Source organism: Periplaneta americana, chromosome 14 (genome assembly GCF_040183065.1).
Source record: "Periplaneta americana isolate PAMFEO1 chromosome 14, P.americana_PAMFEO1_priV1, whole genome shotgun sequence".
Taxonomy (NCBI): domain Eukaryota; kingdom Metazoa; phylum Arthropoda; class Insecta; order Blattodea; family Blattidae; genus Periplaneta; species Periplaneta americana.
The window spans coordinates 101,768,400-101,788,248 of NC_091130.1; the positions used below are offsets into that span (position 1 = coordinate 101,768,400).

Here is a 19,849-nt window from a genome sequence, read left to right on the forward strand (position 1 = left end):
TTACTTATGGCTTTTAAGAAATCCGGTGGTTCATTGCCGCCCTCATATAAGTCCGCCATCGTTCCCTGTCCTGAGCAAGATTAATTCAATCCCTACCATCATATCCCACCTCCCTCAAATCCATTTTAACTCCGTCAGACCTGAATTTATATTAAAACAATTGAAAAACTGGTAACATAATCATTCTGGGGATCCAAAATTCCCAAATAAAGTCTTCATATAAAATGATATTTAAAAGTATAGAAAACATTCCAAAACAAGAAAAAAAGACACATTGTACAGTATAATGTACTTCAGGCCTGAATTGGTTAATGTTATTCTCCCATCTACGTCTCGGTCTCCCCAAAGGTATTATTTCCTCCGGCCTCCCAATTAACACTCAAATGAAGTAATAGTAATTCTTATTAAATGTTTAACCATTTACAGAGATCATTCAGGGAACAGGAGTAAAATTGTAAATCAAAGCACCTTGAATATTTTAGGAATCGGTGAACCTTCATGTTTCCAATCCATACTTTGAATTTTGGTTTCGTGGTCATAGTGGTGAACCAACGTCTCATCCATAGTCACATATCGTTCGAGATTTTTTTGTTTACTTTAAAAATGGTTAAATGCGGCTCGCAGAGCACTACTTGTTGTCGTTTTTACGTCAGCTTCAACATTCGAGGCACCAGATACACATCACGTACAGCGTTATCCGCCGAAGTGGTGTAAAACTAGAAAATGAGTCAGAGTTCTGCCATCTATCCGCAATCTGCGGAACCTGAATCACGCAAGTGAAGTGGGTAGGCATTGGATACACTCACACATTCGAGGCACCCTAACCTGCTGTTATTTTTTCATGCTCAATTCGTTTACCAAAATATTGTGCACATTATAGTAAGGGAAGCCTGTTTTCTTTACTATATCGTTGCAGAATTTTATTAATGTTTTCTGGTGTTGTGACAGTACTGAAAGCGCTGCCACCATGTTCATTTCCACACGATATTCTGCCACATTTAAATATTCGACACGATCTTTTTACTATACTACAAGATATAGTAGATTTTCCCAAGGCACCTGCCATATCTTGGTGAATTCGAGATGAAAACATTTCCTTCTTTTCCATGTATTTAATCACAGCTATTTGCTGGAAAGGCTCCATTTCTGTACTGACGCAGCACCTCCGGCCACTTGAACACAAGCTACGATCCAACACTGACATGTACAGACTTGCAACTTGGCATGTAGTCATAACACGTATGTCATTTGTGTGCCACAAAATAGAAATTTTAGTTAAAGTATAAAAAGACCAGGACTACAGCATAAAAATTAGCCTTCGCATAAACACGACAATACAAATAGGCAATAAACAATAGTAAAAACGGTCTACTGATATACCCAAAAATCCTACACATGCGATATAACCACAGCTGTTAAAGCATGTTTAAATGAACTAAAGAAATACAATTTTAACAATAATTTTTAAGACACCTTAGAAACTATAAATAATTCAGATACGGAGCGAAGGTAATGAAGTAAATGTGGGACGACAGGGAAATAAGAATGGAAGAGGAATGGAATTATTAATCGGAATCAGGTCCACATATTATAAGTGTAGGAGAAAATGTTATAAATAACCTTACGTTGACCGAGATTATGTGTTTCAAGAAGCTTATTAATAAATATATTATTTATGTTTTCAATCTCACGAACTTGTGTTAATTTGCTTTCTTTGATTTTCAGGGATGACTAAATCGAATCCGAAGTACCCAGTCATTGTGTTCATCCATGGTGAATCGTTCGAATGGAATTCTGGGAACTTATATGATGGATCGATATTGGCGAGCTTTGGTGGCGTCGTAGTAGTAACGCTAAATTTTCGACTTGGAATCCTGGGTAAGTTAAATATTAAGCATGATAAAGAACCACGTCATTATGAAGAAATTCGTGAAAAAGTGATAAGAGATTTAAGGAAACTCTTATGATTGCATGTAATGTCCATAAACAAACTAGGTGGACGAAATTGGGATCAACGTTCTCTCTCTTTTATTTTATTGCTCAAACTCATTATCACCATTAAATCGAGAAAATTTCGTTCCGGCACCGGGAATCGAACCCGGGACCTCTCAGCTCTGCGCGCTGAGGGCTCTTTCCAACTGAGCTATGCCGGGACACGATCTACGGTGCCAGTCGAACTCCTCTCATTGTACTGTTTTACGGCCTACTGAGTTATGAGGGAAACGTTTCATGACTCCACAGTGAACTGCCACCATTTTGAATTTGAAAAAAATATATATATATATATATATATATATATATATATATATATATATATATATTGTTTTCGAATAGTAGAAAGACAGTGTTTCGCACATATCAATTTTCATTATTGTACAATTGAGGAAAAAATGTTGAATATTTCCAAAATATTACTGCTTGTAAGCTGTACCTAACCCCTTAAAATATAAAATTATATTGCAACCCTCTCTATCTTTTACAATAAACTCTCCTCTTTGAGTATAAGATTGGACTCGTTGAGTGTGTTGGATTTATGAAATATGACGTAAAAATTCCATGACAACCAGACTCGAATTTCCGTTTCACAAAGTCCTTTCCTTTTTTTCTTCTTTTTCTTCTTCTTCTTCTTCTTCTTCTTCTTCTTCTGCGTCATGAAATTAGGCCTTTTGACCTGTTTTCACATCAAGCGAAATTTAATGAGTCCTCCCATCTAGTGATTGGGCGTCCAACACTTCTACGTCCTCTTGGTTTGTATTGTAGTAACTGTTGGGGGATTCTGTATTGTAGGCATTCTTCGAACGTGCTCATACCAGCCATTTCTCATGCTTTCGATTCTATTTGTTAAATTAAAAATATTTAAGTCTTTTCTAATATCTTCATTTCGTTTCCCGTCTAATATTGTCACACCTGCTATTGAACGTAAGAACTTCATTTCTGCGGTTTCTATTTTTCTTCTGTCTGCACGATTAAGAGTCCAGTTCTCACTTGCATATGTTAAGGTAGGTACCGCCATCACTTTATAAAATTTTAATTGTGTACTCTGTAGTGTTTTATTTTTCAATGTTCTTTTTATAGTGCCGCACATTCTGTAGAATTTACTTAATTTAATATTAATATCTTCTTTCTGGCAGCATGATACGTTGCATCCCAAATAATTAAAATTGTTCACCTGTTCTATTATGCTGTCATTAATGCTGATTTTACATCTCAAATGTTCTTTTCCGTTGAATGCCATTACTTTCGATTTGCTTTCAGAGATTGTCATATTGAATTTCTTTGCTATTTCATTCAGTTTGTAAACTGCTAATTGTAAATCCTTTTCAGAGCCGCTAAAAATTGTCTGATCGTCTGCGAACAGTATAGTGTTTAAAATTTTATTGTTAATTTTAAAATCCGTAGTTAGTATTGATTGCCTTTGTACAATTACTTCGTCAATGTATGTGCTAAAAAGTGCAGGAGATAACGGGCAGCCCTGTCTGACTCCTTGATTGATTTCTAATATATTGTCGCTTATTGGGTCTCCTTTGTCAATAATTGTTTGATTTAAAATATAAGCTTTGTACAACTTTGATGATATGTTCTGGGAATCCTTTATCATACATTATTTCCCAGACTTTATTTCTTGACAATCTATCGAATGCTTTTTCATAATCGATGAAAAGTATGCAAGTTGGTAAGTTGAACTCTCTTCTCTTCTGGATAGGTTGTTCTATTGTAAATATGGCATCTGAGCATGATCTTCCTTTTCGAAAGCCACAATGTTCTTCTCTTAGCGTATGCTCATTGATTATATTTAGTCGTCTAGTGATAATCTTAGCATATATCTTGTAAGCTATACTTAGTAAGCAAATTCCTCTGTAACTTGTACACTCGTGTCTATTTCCTTTCTTAAATATAGGGCATATGAGTCCTTTTTTCCATTCATCCGGAATTATGCACATTCTCCAACATACATTTATTATATCTAAGAATCTCTCTTTAACTTTTTTTGGAGCATATTTTAGAAGTTCAATATTTAAACAATCTATGCCTGGAGTTTTCTTATTTTTGAATGTTGTAAGAGCGTTCTCTAGTTCTTCTATTTCGGTAAGGTCTACATTCGCCAGTTCCTTTAATGTGGGGTCAATGTTTACTTCGGACGTATTTGTCCATAAAGTTTACTTTTTTTCTATTAGTGTAAATTGAATACAGATGTATTACGCGAAAAAGAATGTACTCTGCATGACGCTGTTCATTATATCTATATTCATGATTGTGGTATTAATTCGCATTAATATAATACGTATATTCAATTTATTATGTAATACCTCTTTATTCATTTGCAGTGTAGCTTTATAAATATATGAAACTAAATAACTAATTATAAGTCCACAGATATGAATAATATGAAATAACTCATTACAACATTTATTTCGAATATTTCAATTACAAAAATTTAAGGTACGAATTATTATTGCTAACCGTTAATATCTGAACATGTATGTTTCCTATTAAGCTAAGATGGGACTATTTCATATCATTAAAACATTGTTATCTTAAAATTTACCCCTTTCCTCGTTCTACACTTTCCTCTGGATATAAATTATAAACCTGTTCAAATCTTCCAATTTGTAAGAATAAAACTCTTTGAATATTGAATGAGGAAGGAATAATAACAGATCAATGGAATGATGCACACTCTTCGATCTGTTAAGCTTCTTTCCTTTCCTTCAGCCCGGGATAAAGACTCCAGTCAACATAAGCTTCTCTTGCTTTTGCGTATTTTATATTATTACTTAGCAGTGGATTGATGTGCAATAACTTTCCAGTCAATATCTAATTATAATTTATATTGATTCTAAGGTAAGAAAATGTAACGGGTCTACATAGGCTACCTAATTATTCCCTCAACAATACGTTCTATAGGCTTCATTTGATTTCATTAATAAATTAAGTAATAATAATAATAATAATAATAATAATAATAATAATAATAATAATAATAATAATCATACTATTAACAATAATTTATTTTATTTTACCTGGAAAAGTTAAGGTCTTAAGGCCTTCTCTTCCACCCAAGCAGAACTACAATTAATACAAATGCAGAAGTACAAGTATGAAGTAGTAAAGTACTACACGTATACCACAACTTTAGGACACTCCAAAAGTCGTCACTTTGATTTTTCTCTTCTGTAGATAACAGAAATTATAGGGTGGGTTGGGGTAATTTGGTTTTAAAAACAGTCTTTTCTAAGTTTAGGAACCCATAACCTTTTACCCTGACAAACTATTCCAGTCAGTTTTTCTATATGATTCTATTACAGTTTCAAGTATGTTGGTGTCTGCGTATCATAGTAATAATCCTAAGTTTAATTATACTCAATATACGCCATGGGAGGGGAAATTTGACTATAATTTATTGTGTTATTGAAGAAAACCATGTTTTAAAGCCTTTATAAAATTAAATTATTCTAACAATAGGTTAGTTTTATGTATCCTAGAAAAGAACGCAGAGTTTTTTTATAGGTTTTTTACAACGCTTTATCAACATCTTAGTTTATTTAGTTTAGGGTCTGAATGAGGTGAAAGTAATAATGCCGGTGAAATGGGTCCGGGGACCAGCACCGATAGTTACTCAGCATTTGGTGATATGGGGTTTAGGGAAAATTCCGGGAGAAACCTCAACCAAGTAACTTGCCACCACCGGGAATCGAACCCGGGCCATCTGATTTCGCGGCCAGACGCGTTAACCGTTACTCCACAGATGTGGACTAACGCAGAGTTTAGGTATGCATTAAAAAATATTAATTAGTCTTAACAATATAGAAACTTTCAGCCAATGTTATGTTCTTAAAATATGTCCCATTAAAATCAGGAATAGAAAAAACTCTTCGGATTTTTATTTGTCTTTCACAAATCCATAATTAATCATCTGGAACAAAAACTAAGTTAGTTACCAATTAAGTTATTACCCACGTTTGTAAATTGTAATTTACTAACAAATTATTAATGACATATTACTACATGTGATAAACACATGTTCTAAACATTTATAGTGTACACATACATGTACTTGGTTGCTATATCACAACCGGTTCCCCAACAATATTTCTTTGAATGTGATGGGCCATTTAATACACTGGCAAACAAGAAACAGTTATTTTCCCAGGCAATATCAGTGTGATGAACACAAATTTTACCACTCCATGATAGGTAATTGTGAAATAGACAATATTCGGAGTGGAAGTGAAATAGCCTTGCAGATTTCCAGAGCGAATAGCTCATGTTGTAGTATGTAACATCAGAACTATAATATCATATTGGTGGAACGTTAATTTTTTTTTTCAAATATTTAACACTAGGGGAAGGTTGCCTATATCGTACCACTTTTCAGTTATTCTTCAGTTATTTAGAAATGGGAAGGGATTTTAATTGCATATACTGTTATACATTGAGACAGTACCTTGGGACACAAAATATATATATTTTTTTCAGAATTTTTAAATAATTATAAATTGTTTTAAAGGACATTATTTAAAACTCTTGCAAGTGGTACGATTTACGCGCCTAGTTTCATAAATCGTACCTATAGGTTGCTTAAATCGTACCCATTTATAAAAGACATAATTTTTCACAATAAGAACTTCATACAAATAACATACTTCATTACATAATTATCATTTAAAATGGAATTTTATTAATACGAATGAGGAACAGAGATGTTTTAAGATACAAAGATTTTTGTAATATAGAAATCTTAAATATTATCAAGATCTAGTAAAACGGAAGCACGAAGGGTCACTTAAGATTCATTGTTATTTAACACATATGAAAGATACCTACTTGTTAGATTCTGTCGTTACACGTCACAGACAAAATGAGAACGTTTTCTTGATCCGTAGAAACTCCTGCACATGTCTCAGGCACCAATTGATTGCACACAGAGCAAGGAATCATAATGACAGCTTCTTTACTGAGAAAATAAAACCAGTCCTCTTCTTTTACATTAACATCAATAATTTTAGATGCCTTTTTTATTCTTTTTGATAGCTGATATGTTGTTTCATTTTTGTTCCCCCCCCCCTTGAAGTTCTTCCTTTCGATTTCCTCTGCTGCAATTGATTCTTACAAGGACTTGAAGTTAGCACAACAGCTTACTGAACACTTTTTCTCGTTCTCGTTTGAACTGAAATCTTTGGTTTAGGGAGAAACCCGTTCCGTCAACATTAAATTTGTACAAAGCGTCCCGTTAACGGATCCATTTGCAGAACGATCCAGACCTCTCTTTACCTTGCTCATCAAATCTCGCTTGAAAATCGATTTGCAGATTTCGTACTTACGGCAACATTCATTCAATCCCACTGCTCCGGATCGAAATTCATCCAGTGCCTTAAGTACAGCACTTGGTTCCGATTTTCAGTATTCTTGTTTGATCATTATCTATTCTAAAATTTGGAAATATTATGCACCTAACGTTACTTGTTCACGTTGCCAAAATCGTACTGGTACGATATGAGCAACCTTTCAAAGGTACGATTTAGAAAACTAGCACTTCAAGCAAACTATTCAGATTATAACCTAAACAAAACTATTACAGTGACTACTTTACCGTTTAAATAATGCAAACAATCTATATACTAGGTGTATTAGAACACTTCCATTATACTAACTCAGTGTCTTAATAAAAGCTTACTAAAGAATAAGAAAATCTTATATGAGAAATCGGAACTTACTATTAAACGCGATTTAATACAGCTGTTGTCTTAGGTGAAAGGCGGGAAACTGAATGAGTATCAGTTTCTATTTGTTTTTCATGAAACATTTCTCAGATGGTCCCTGCATGCAATACTTTCCTCAATATTAATAGTGGTACGATTTCGGCGCCGGTACGATATAGGCTACTTTCCCCTATTTATTAGGTAACTATTGCGAGTACGATCGTGATTTTTGTTCATATCGATAAGAAATCTAATATAGGATAATTTATCCCTCTGGCATATTTCAATAGCGTGAACGGTTTTCGTGTAAATTTAATTTTAAAATCCTTTAAATTCAAGCCATTGCACAATGCGAGCAATTGGCAACGTCTTGGCAGAGAGCAGCTCACCTACTTAGACACGCAGAGTTCGTTGCCCTCTTACATCTGTATCACGAGTATAGTGTGTTAGCGACGATGTTGCCGGACTGCTGAACCTTCAAACTTTTTTTTCTAATTAACCGTGCATTTAATCACAAAACGTAATATTGATTTTCTATTCATTCACGTTTACTCTATCATCCCTTTCAATCTGGAAGTTTATTTCACTTTCACCCTGTATGTTAAATTGGTATGTGTTTGCAGATTAGGTAAAGTTTTATTTAGTAAATTATAACTCATACCCAAATTACTCCAATCCCCTCCCCTATCGAATTATACCGGACGTTGTATGTCTCATGACAGAAAAAGTTTAAAAGTTTTCGTCAAAGGTATTATAAGAAGCTCTGTGTCAATTTCATTTCATACCAGACGGAATTCTTGTCGTGCCCATTTCGTTTTCTGAGGGAAAGTGAAGTTTCTTGTATTTTTTTAATTTTTTTATTTTAGTTGGTTATTTAACGACGCTGTATCAACTACTAGGTTATTTAGCGTCGATGAGATTGGTTATAGCGAGATGATATTTGGCGAGATGAGGCCAAGGATTCGCCAGAGATTAACTTGTATTCACATTACGGTTGGGGAAAACCTCGGAAAAAACCAAACCAGGTAATCGGCCCAAGCGGGGATCGAACCCGCGCCCGAACGCAACTTCAGACCGGCAGGCAAACGCCTTAACCGACTGAGCCACGCCGGTGGCTAGTTTCTTGTATGATGGCAGAGTTCGCTGATACTAATCATTGTCAAAATATTAAACTTGTTAAATATGTTCTTAAATTTGTACACAAATGAGCTAGTAGGCCTGTATCTCTAAAATTAATTGTGTATGCATTATAATCCACTATTATATTTTAATTCAATTTCACTTGAGGTAATATTTTAATAAGATTTTAGGATATTAATTTTATTTATTTATTTTTATTCTGCTAATAATTGTAACATAAAATATAATATATACAGAAAAAAATCAGCTCGCCCCTTAAAGAGTACAACTCGTGCTCAGGGGCGGATTCCTGAATTGAAATTAATAAGTATATAATACAATTTGTCTTATGTCTACTATGCAATTATAATATATAAATTTACAATTTTTCAATTTTTATAAAATCCATAGATAACTTTTTAAATTTAATACTAGAACTATTAGAATTGACAAGATTGGGATATTTAAATATAAATTTGTTATATATTCTTGGGCCTAAATTACTACTATGATTAAATACTTTAACAATGTTGCATTTTGGTTCAAACAATTTTAAAGAATTCATACCTTTTGTTTCATAACTATGGGAATACAATTCAAAATTATTTCGATTTTTATGTATGAATATTATTAAAACAATATAATTAATTTGTCTTATGTTAAGTACATTAAAGTCTAAAAACAATTTTTGAGATGGAAAATCAATAGGTTTATGAAGACATATTTTAATTATTTTGTTCTGTAATAAATAAAGTGGATTAAAATTGGATTTAACACGTTGACTGCCGCTTGACGCGTATATACGTCCCTATACATGCTGTGAGACGTATATACGCTTCAAGCGGCAGTCAACGTGTTAAATGAGCTACCCCATTCTATACTTGCATACATAATTACCGATTGAAATGAAGTTAAATATATTATGCATAATAAACATATTGACAAGTAATTCCTCAATAAAATAAAACAATATACAGTACTGTTTTACGTAAATTTTTACAAAGGTAATTAATGTGTTAGTTCCATTTTAAATGATCATCGAAAATTATGCCTGAATACTTAACTACTAAAAACACCGTAGAGAGTGAATAATAAATATTTACCATTGTACAAAGACTTTATGACTGAGTAAACAAGGAATCTAACCCAATGTTTATATCGATTTGCAACTTGCAGTAAGTAAAGGAATTTTGTGAGTAGAGAGAGTTCTAAGGAGAGCGGTGAGAAGGAAGAAACGTTGTCAATGTCAGTGTCATTAGATATGATAGTATATTGATTCCTCCTATACCATTTAAATTGTCATATATACTCTACACGTGTCATTTCCATTGATGACATCCACATCTGTACCTTGACAACTTCATCCGCTTCAAGGCTTTTACCCACTTTCAATTCACTGCTTTTCTTTTCACATATTTGATTGAGCGTGCCTTTTCATGTATGCCGATACGCATTCAGACCGACTCAAAGCTCCGTTTGAATACTGCTTTGAATTCGTTATCATGAAAGCTTGTTAGATAAGATATTGTACCTTTCAGAAACTGACTCTGTGAAAAGTGCTTCTGCTAAAATCACTATTTAATTAGCATACTTTACATAAGTTCTAATAGTTATTCAGGTAATTAAATTTGAATTAGTTTTGTCTTAAATGGCATTGGTTTTATTGACTGTCATGATTAGACTTATCAGATTAGAGACAGACTACAAATATTGCAACGGTGGGCCTCTGTTTACTTTGAATAGTTGGTATAAATAATAAGTAAACAATACTTAAACGATTAAGTTTTACCCTGCCGTCAAACGTATGATAGGGTCGATTGTCTCATGGGTGAGGTGGTACAAAAGAAAACACTCAGCATAAATAATCAACTATCCGTTTACATTGATTAATTAACACCACCGGTAATTGGAAAATGAATAAAAAGGATCCAGTAAAAATACAGTCACCGATAACTCCACCAAGGCATCGAAGCTGGCTTGCCACTAATCGTCACTCAACTGGCATTCACCATTACACACAATAGTGACACCATCTATACCCACAGATTATAAGTATAAGTAACTTGCTAGACAAGTCCAAACTTGTTGGATGTGGCAGAAAGCACTAATACGAAACCAAACACAACCAATGTAAAATATACACTTGACGAATGCCAGCTTATTCGTGAATTACCTAATACTCTGTATGAAATCAAATATACTTCTACTAATCAAAAGAAACATACAATTACTGATGTAGAAAAACCTGTTATGATCCCTGGTAGGCCAGTCTCGAAACCAAACAACAATGGTCTCTCTTCAACTCTCATGCCTCCGTTATCACACAGCACACCACACCACAGCTCGGCCACGCTTCTACATGTAGTAAGACATTATCCCCGATCGAGCCCCGACTACAGCAGTACACGTCCCTGACCAGACTGGGTTATCCGTGATCCCATCACAGATAGTCGCTAAACAAAAACTCCTCAGCTCTCCACGGCTGTCACACAACCATACTCTTCGAGCGTCGACCCCAGACTGCACCGCGTCAAGCGTCCCTCACAGGAGAACCGACGCTAATTAATAATTAATGTAAATAGGGTCAATTAAAATCTAAAGCCCATGTCACATGACAATTTAAATTCGCTCCTTATACGTGAGAAGTAAGAGACCGTGAATGGCGGAAAGAAAACAAGCTATCTATAAAAGGAAGAAAGATACCTAAAATGGCGGAATAGAATGCCATCTGTGAGAAGTAAGGGTAACTAACAACAAGAAAATGACATAAATAAGGAAGAAAAAAGGAAAGAAAGAAAGAAACACAGAGTTCCGAAATTAAAACGGCACAATATTGACTGCAGCGTGGTACATAGACAGGGAATGTGAGCTAGTACGAGGATATTGACTTTTTTCTGCGATCGATTGTGGGAATAAAAGCTGAACATAAAGCTAGATAGCTTTAAAAGTAAGCTACATAGCATTACAAAGATATATTTTTACGTACCTTTCGTTATGTTCAGAAGAATTATCAATGAATTCACTCATATTCACTTCAAAACACTCACCAAATTCCGCTGCAAAAATATGCGCCTGAGAACCTTTAACCTTCGGCATTATTATTCAGCAGGTACACTGTTTACGCATGCTACGGTAGTGACTGGTGAACGGAGTATTCAGCAGGTACACTGTTTACGCATGCTAGAGTACTGACTGGTGAATTAATAGTAAACCTGAAATCACTGTAACGCACCCTGTCGATCCCCAACATTACAAACTTACACTCAGATCTGGGTCATTCTTTTCCCCTGTATTTATTTCTGTAATGGCTTGTAACTTGAAAAATGTCTCCTGTATAAGTAATATAGGACTCTTACATCTAGTTATTCACCATAAACATAGGTCGATATTACGTTTTCTTGTCGCCATGCAGAGCTTGGAATACCCAAACATGTGGACACCGTGGATGTCTCGCACTGCAAAATATAAATCTCAATGAATATCAGCTTTAAATTATAAATCCGATTATAAAGAAACACATTGTATTCAAAAGTATGTTAAAGGAAGTAAACATCTCATATACAACTGTTTCATAAAAGTGTCCAACGTCACTACAGAAGAGGTATAGTTTTTGTCCACGAGTTTTAGGCTTTTCCATGGAACGGATGATTTTTCGCTTTAAATTTGCCGTTTTGAAGGAGAAATTCAATGTGACGCTACCAGAACATTCGGAACATAAAGACAATGAATTGTCAGTGCTTTCTCAGACATACAAAAATCTGCACTTGCGTGTCAACTTCTGAATCTGCATCGAATAGCAAGTGTTCATTTTTTTAAGTAAACACCGTGGATAAAGTGCCAGCTCAATTATGAAAGGTGGGATTACCAACTGCTGGGTAAGTAATGACTTCATGAGCTACTTCTCAAACGTGATCGGAAAAGTGAGCATGCTTAAAAGTAATTAGAACACACCAGCGCAAAGTCTGAAATGTGGACACCGTGGAAGTGGACACCGTGGGCGTAAACACCGTGCATTTATTTAGGACGGGATATTTAAGTCACAGTCCTTGATAATTATTATTGACGTGATGTTTATGATGTAGGTGGAAAGTGCGGTCTCTAGGATTATGTAGTTTTATTAGATACAATGTTGCTACTGTATCATGTATTTGTATTACACAATGAGTGGTGGTAAACTACTAGAGGACGGAAAAAAGATGAGAAGAAGGGAAGGACAGGAAAAGAAAACTTAAAAAAACAATTTTATAAAAGTAATAAATCTGACGTTTCAGAAAATATCAAAAGTCAAAACGTGCAGCTTGCAAGGAAAATAGAACCAGAGCGTTTACGTTCAAAGCAGATCCTGAAAACCATGCTGCTAACATAGCGTCGGAGAGTAAGAAATGAGCTGAGAGGAAGAAACAAGGAAACATTAAGACAGTTTCGGCCATGACTAATGGAGAATTAAGAGAGCGAAGGAAAAACGAAGATAATGAATGATAGAATATTTCACGAAAATTAAGAACAAATGTATTCAAGAATGTACATAATCATAGTAATTTGGGAAAGGCTGCAAAAAGCTCTCTTGCTAGTAAAAAAGTTGTGAAGTTATTCAAACACTAAAAGTCGAAAACTTGACCTTAAACATTTAACATAAAAATAGAAAAAGCATTATTCACCCATAAAGGAAAAACTGAAATAGGCCTATGTTCTACTCCATCTTGTATTACAGAGAAGAAAGGAGCAAACCAATCTTCCTCGCGCACTGCAGTTCGCACTTTGCTAAGAGGGTGTTTAGTTCCTTCTGACATAAAAAAAGAAACCGATCCTTGGGGAAGTGCTAGAACAACAATTAAAATCTTCCATTTTTCCTGAAGGATATAAAAGTAAACAAAATGTAAGACGCATCATATATGACAAAATGATTAAGAATTAATAATGCTGAAGCACTGTAGGAGAATAATTTCTCACACAGCTGTTCGTCAGAAATTTTCTACAGACAGAAGAAGAGCCACAGTTTAGAATAGGTCAAAATGAAGGCGCATCAGTATCAGTGGCGTAAAGAAAATCCAAATTTGTTAATTTTCGATGAATTGAGTTGTTATACCTGTAAATTTCAATGTCTTCACTATGGTATGGGTATGGGTCATTGGAAATTTTCTATTGCGTAAAGGAGTTGGGTTGTGTCTTCTGTAGAAGTGCTTCTTGTTTTCTTATAGGGCATAAGTGTGTACGTACTTCTAAAAGAATCAGAATCAAAGGGTAAAATATTTACCATTATCATTATGTCATTATTATTATTATTATTATTATTATTATTATTATTATTATTGTTGTTGTATAAAACACTCTATTAATTAATGCAAACAATAATAATAATAATAATAATAATAATAATAATAATAATAATAATAATAATAATAATTGTTACTTGAAACAATTATGTTTGAGAAACAATATACTGTTGTAAATCATTTCTTATTTCTATTTAAATATCTTCATGGAATAAGTGAAATCAGTCAGCGGCGTAGCTCGGCCAGCTAAGGCACTTGTCTGCCGATCCGGAGTTGCGTTGTGGCGCGGGTTCGATTTCCGCTTGGGCTGATTACCTGGTTGGGTTTTTTTTCGAAGTTTTCACAATCATAAGGCGACTGTCAGGTAATCTCTGGCGAATCCCCAGCCTCATTACGCCAAATACCGTCTCGCTATCACCAATTCAATCGACGCTAAATAACCGAGTAGTTGACACAGCGTCGTTAAATAACCAATTAAAAAATAAATGTAATGCAATATTGCATTATTGTTTATAAACTTTTATTAATGCGTTTATTACTGTTAGTGATACTATTCACATTATTAATTAAATAAGTTTGCGAACGAATGTAAATGCTTATTTCATTTTCTAATATGGCTCAATCGCATTATATGTAGGCCTAATAAAAATCAGTTAATATCATCATTAATAATAATTTGTGACTTATTTCATTTTCAGTATTCAATTCAAATCCGTGTGTAAATCAAATTGCCTTTATCAAGCCATAGGAATAATCCACGGATTAAAATTGTAGACACTGTGGAGATGCTGTGGACACCGTGGAATCTGAAAATTGATTTTGTTTTATTTCTCGTAGCACACAGAGATTTAGACATGGCCATTAACACACCTTACTTATCTTTCATACCTGTAACCACTACCTATCAAAAATTTAATCTCCTCATAATTTCAGTTGTTGCCATTTTAGGGTTCCAAAAGTGACGGGTTTGATGAGAATGACCCATGTCATGGTTAACTGGGGGAGGTGTTACTACATAAATTCCTGAAACAAAGACAGTAGAGCAGGTTTAGCGAGGCTAAGATTGGGGGCATGGAAGGGTACAAAAATTTTCAACGAAGAAGAGCGCCTTTGTCCACTGTACGGGGAGAAGGACTCCTGGGGACATATTTTATTGCTGTGTGTCGAATTGGAACATATCCGGAGAATATATCTATCATTCTCGATGCTAAGTCAGAATAGGAGTTCGCTTGCATGTCTTGACCTCGTGGGGAATAGAGAATGGGAACAAAAGACTGGATTGTTCCTCTTGAAGGCGAGACAGATTAGAACTCCAGCTGTTGTAGTTTATGATGCGAACTGACGAAGGGATAATGGTATCTAATGATCTGTTTTAGGGTAGGATGTATTATATAATGTGTTTTGTTTGTGCCATTCTCATTTTAATGTTGTGTTCTTTTGGAGAGTGGTTGGATCTAATCATAGGTGAGGGGGGTGAAACCTAAAACGTAGGACTTGTTTTACGCAGCACGTACGGTCAGAAGACCCATTCATTGAATTTAGGACAAAACTCTGATAATATAGTACATCTGTATGTATAATATTGCTTAATAAATCCATCTATCTACCTTACAAGCCTAGTCATGACATATCCAAATTTCTGTTAAGTTCCTTTGTTATGTTGCTGTATCATATCTTATCTTTCAACTCAGTTTAGACCTTCATTTAGGTCCTTTATTACTCTAAGTAATGCGTATATTTCTCAGTTGTGTATTCACGTTCCTTAAAATATTAGTATTTCTTATATTTAAACAATTTATTTTAATTATCTGTTCAATTCTTTGGGATCTACATCAAAACACTTATTATATTACTATGAATTCTTTAAATATTATAAACTGCGTCAAGTTCATTAATCAATATCTAGAAATTAAGACAACAACTTTATGTTCTTTATATAATTATTTTATGCCGCTAAAATGTGAATAGACCAAAATAAAATGAATTAGTTTTGACAAATAATACATTTCTGACAAAGAGTTAAGTGTTTCGTCTTTACCAAAGGAAGAAGTACCAAGGTGTCTCATTACTTCTTAAATTAAACGTTTGTATCAAAATACTACCAAGTTAGTCTCTTATGATATATAGTGCATTTCTTACTGAATTCGTAATCAGAATGCTAGTCCTTCACATAAGAGTTATATTCAGAGCAGGAGTGGGAAGAATGAAACCCATTCAACTCCCGGATGCAAATCCCGATGGCTAAGAATTTGTCAGCTTATTTACTGATGAGTTTTGGAGTTTAGGACGTCCCTTTGCGGAGTCTACTACTCATGCTTATAATAGGCCTAAGTTACGTTCTATTTTTGTTATCTCTTCTCAGACATTTGAATTTCAGTCAGTTGAACGCAACTGCTTAAAAACGGATTCATTACCTTCTGTGACTTGCAATTATTTTCAGTTTCTTCCGGAAAATATTCAAGAATATGTTGTTTAAACTGTACTACATACAAATTTAGTTACATGTTCCCAGATCACACTCACTATTTTTAGTATCATATTTAGCTAAATTGTCCATGAGTTCTTTAATATACTGCAATGAATCAAATATATTTTTATGAAGTGATGTGACACAGAAATCAAGTTTCTTAATAAATGTGTTGATATTATTCCTGGCTATTATTGTGTTAATGTCTTGGCCTTGCAAACTACTATTAAAGGCGTTTAAGTCTTCGAAAATATTAGCAAGGAAGAAGCCAAAGAGAATTGGAAAATATGTTCAAATGTTCCGATTTCTCTTCTTGCAGATATAGTATAACTCGTATTAGTTGTTTAATATTCGATATTTCACTTGTCGCACAACACTACTCAGCAAAGACTGGAAATGATGTGTCATCGACCTCCGCTGCTAATGCAGAATTGAACTGATCTTAGAAGACTCCAGTGCCATTTAACTACGAATAACATACGATTTCTGAATGGGGGTGGAAAGCATAGAAAATAATGATAAATTAATTGGTATTCTGGGAAACAGAGTCAGCATCATATTCGGTTTGTACTCAACTGCTACCAGAGCGCCAAAGTGGTAATTGTTTGAAGTACTATAAGTGATGTCTACGTAAAATTTCATATAGGGGTATTTCTTTTTGGTTGTTCTTCAGGTGATATCCACTTCTTCTGAGAAAAATTGTCTTTGTTTTCGATTTTATAGAGTTTTGTTCTTTTGGAATGGGGTTACGCATCTACACGATAATGGAAGGTCGTAAACAGAAGTCTCGTCCGAAAGTATGTCGCGCCTTCAAAAAGATTTGAAACAATATTATCATAGATGAGTCCATTTGGAGAATAAAATAGTATGTCTTTATTTAGTCTGCTCAAATGTCCTTAATTTAATATAGGCAGATATATACATAGAGTTCTGCCAATTGGCAGATCTTTTAATGCAAGTCTAGCAATCTCCAATCTTTCTTATTTTACGTCTTCCTCTTTGTCTCTGCATATGATCCTTATATTTTAATGTCGTCTATCATCTGATATTTTCTTCTGCCCAGAACTCATTTCCCGTTCACCATTCCTTCCTGTGCATCATTCAGTAGGCAGTTTCTTCTCAGCCAGTGACCCAACCAATTCCTTATTTTGTTCCTCATCAGTTTCAACATCATTCTCTCTTCACCCACTCTTTCAAACACAGCTTCATTTTTTATTCTGCCTGTCCACTTCACACGCTCATTTTTTATCTGCATCCAGATTTATAATACTTCTCTTCACTTCGTCGTAATGTCCATGGTTCTACTCCGTACAATGCCACACTCCACACAAAGCACTTCACTAGTGGTTATTTTTCCAGAGGTTCGAAGAAGATGCTCTTTTTTATTATAAACTTCCTATGTCACTGCTATTCTCATTTTAACTTCATGGCAGTAGCTCATGTTACTGCTTACAGTAGGCCTACATCCCACATATTTGAAGCTATCTACCTGCTCTACTGCCTCATTTAGTATTCGCAAGTTTAACTTCTTCATTTTTCTTCCGACAACCATGGTCTTCGTCTTGTTTGCAATATTTCATCTTCATTACATAATGCTCACAGCTGTCATTTAGCTTCAATAGCATATATCTCAGTATCGTTTCTTCTCTACTAACAACACAATATCATCAGCAAATCTTATACCCTTAATTAATTTTCCACCTTCTATCACCCATCCCATGTTCTGAAAATAGTTCTTCACTAAATACCCCAAGTAAATGTTGAACAGGGTAGGTGATAAACGGTATCCTTGTACTAGTCCTCTCCCTATTTCACTTCCTTCAGACATTTCTTCTCCTCTCTTGACGTTGACTCGTTGTTTCATATTAAGATTAATGAACAGCCTCCTGTCTTTCCAATCCACACATATTTTCTTCAAGATTCCTATCAGTTTATTCCAATCCAATCTGTCAAATGCCTTTTCCAGGTCCACAAATACTATATATACGAAATTTTTTTTATTATTCTCGAGGTATCTTTCTCCGATTGTTCATAGTAGTCCAATAATTATATCCCTCGTACCTTTCCCTTCCTGAAGCCAAAGTGTTCTCCTTCTAATAGTCCTTCCATCTTAGAATATAAACGTCGATTCAGTTTTCTCTTCTAATCGTAAACATTTGCTTGTTACTTTATTGAGTTTGAAATTTATTGTTTTGGTTTATTTTTAATATTATATATTTATTTGAATGGTTTTAATTATGAATTATTTTTTAGAATAGTTTTTTTTAACATTTTCCATTTGTGAAGAGAATCTTCGCCGAGTGTGATATCAAGTTGATAGTCCTAAACTCGTAGGACCGTATTCATAGACATTTTTAGCGCGGGCTTCCGGTGGATGATCAGCGTTTTTCATATTCATAAACCAGTGTTAGCGATAGGATATGATTTGAATTCTGTACTAGTAACCAGTGGATAGCCGGGGCTAGCTTAGTACGCTCGTAGCGCGTGCTGCGAAATGGCTATGAATAGCACCCGTATAGTCTAATGACTGGCCTAAATATTATGGTCAGTACGTACACTGTTGCTGTGAATTTCAAGAGTATTAAATGAACTAAATTATTTAATCCCAATAAATGGGTACACAACGACATAAATGAATACATTTATGTAAGTTCTGAAAAATTGTTTTAGTTTCCGTAGAAAATATGACGAGTTTGTAAATAAAATTTGAATTACGGAGAACTTGTGTGATTATAATATGGCAAGCAGGAATATTCCGATAGAACATAATCCAATCAATCCTTTGCACTACAAAAATTAAACTGTGTGTGGTTAGAATTTGAATTCGGATGAAAAGCTGTGCTAATGAAATGAGGAAGCTTATCACAGGTCATTTCATGGAAATTGCATCACGTGGACCAAATTTTTACTGTCAAGTCTTGCAACCTGTAGGCAAATTCGTTTCCGCACTATTATACGACACCCGATCGTAAGGATAAAGTTCCTCGTCAGCGTGTGTATAATTAAAGATTCTGGATGCAGAAAATACACTAAATATAGTTAAATTGAATTTACTGGCGCACTGAACCAATAAACAAGAATCGATGTGCCGTTCAGGATTACACGCGTTCCTGGCTAACGTTGTTAAAATAAACAGTTAAACTAATCGATGTTGAATCAATGGGCCGAATAAAACAATGAATAAACCCTGTGTAGGACTTTCATTTCATTCTTTACGAAATTGTTTCCATACATTCGAATAAGCTGTTGCATAGGATGTAAAAATAATTCCCAGTTATTACTACAATAAT

General features: G+C 34.4%; 1 protein-coding gene across 3 annotated transcripts in view; it reads left to right on the forward strand.

The window, feature by feature from the left end:
- The window catches only part of LOC138713609 (uncharacterized), a 625,997-nt gene that overhangs the window by 476,240 nt on the left and 129,908 nt on the right, over positions 1-19,849 (forward strand). For all 3 annotated transcript variants that reach the window (XM_069845830.1, XM_069845831.1, XM_069845833.1), the window contains exon 3: positions 1,726-1,878. In XM_069845830.1, coding sequence (XP_069701931.1) covers positions 1,726-1,878 — 153 coding nt within the window. The remainder of the gene's footprint in view (positions 1-1,725; positions 1,879-19,849) is intronic.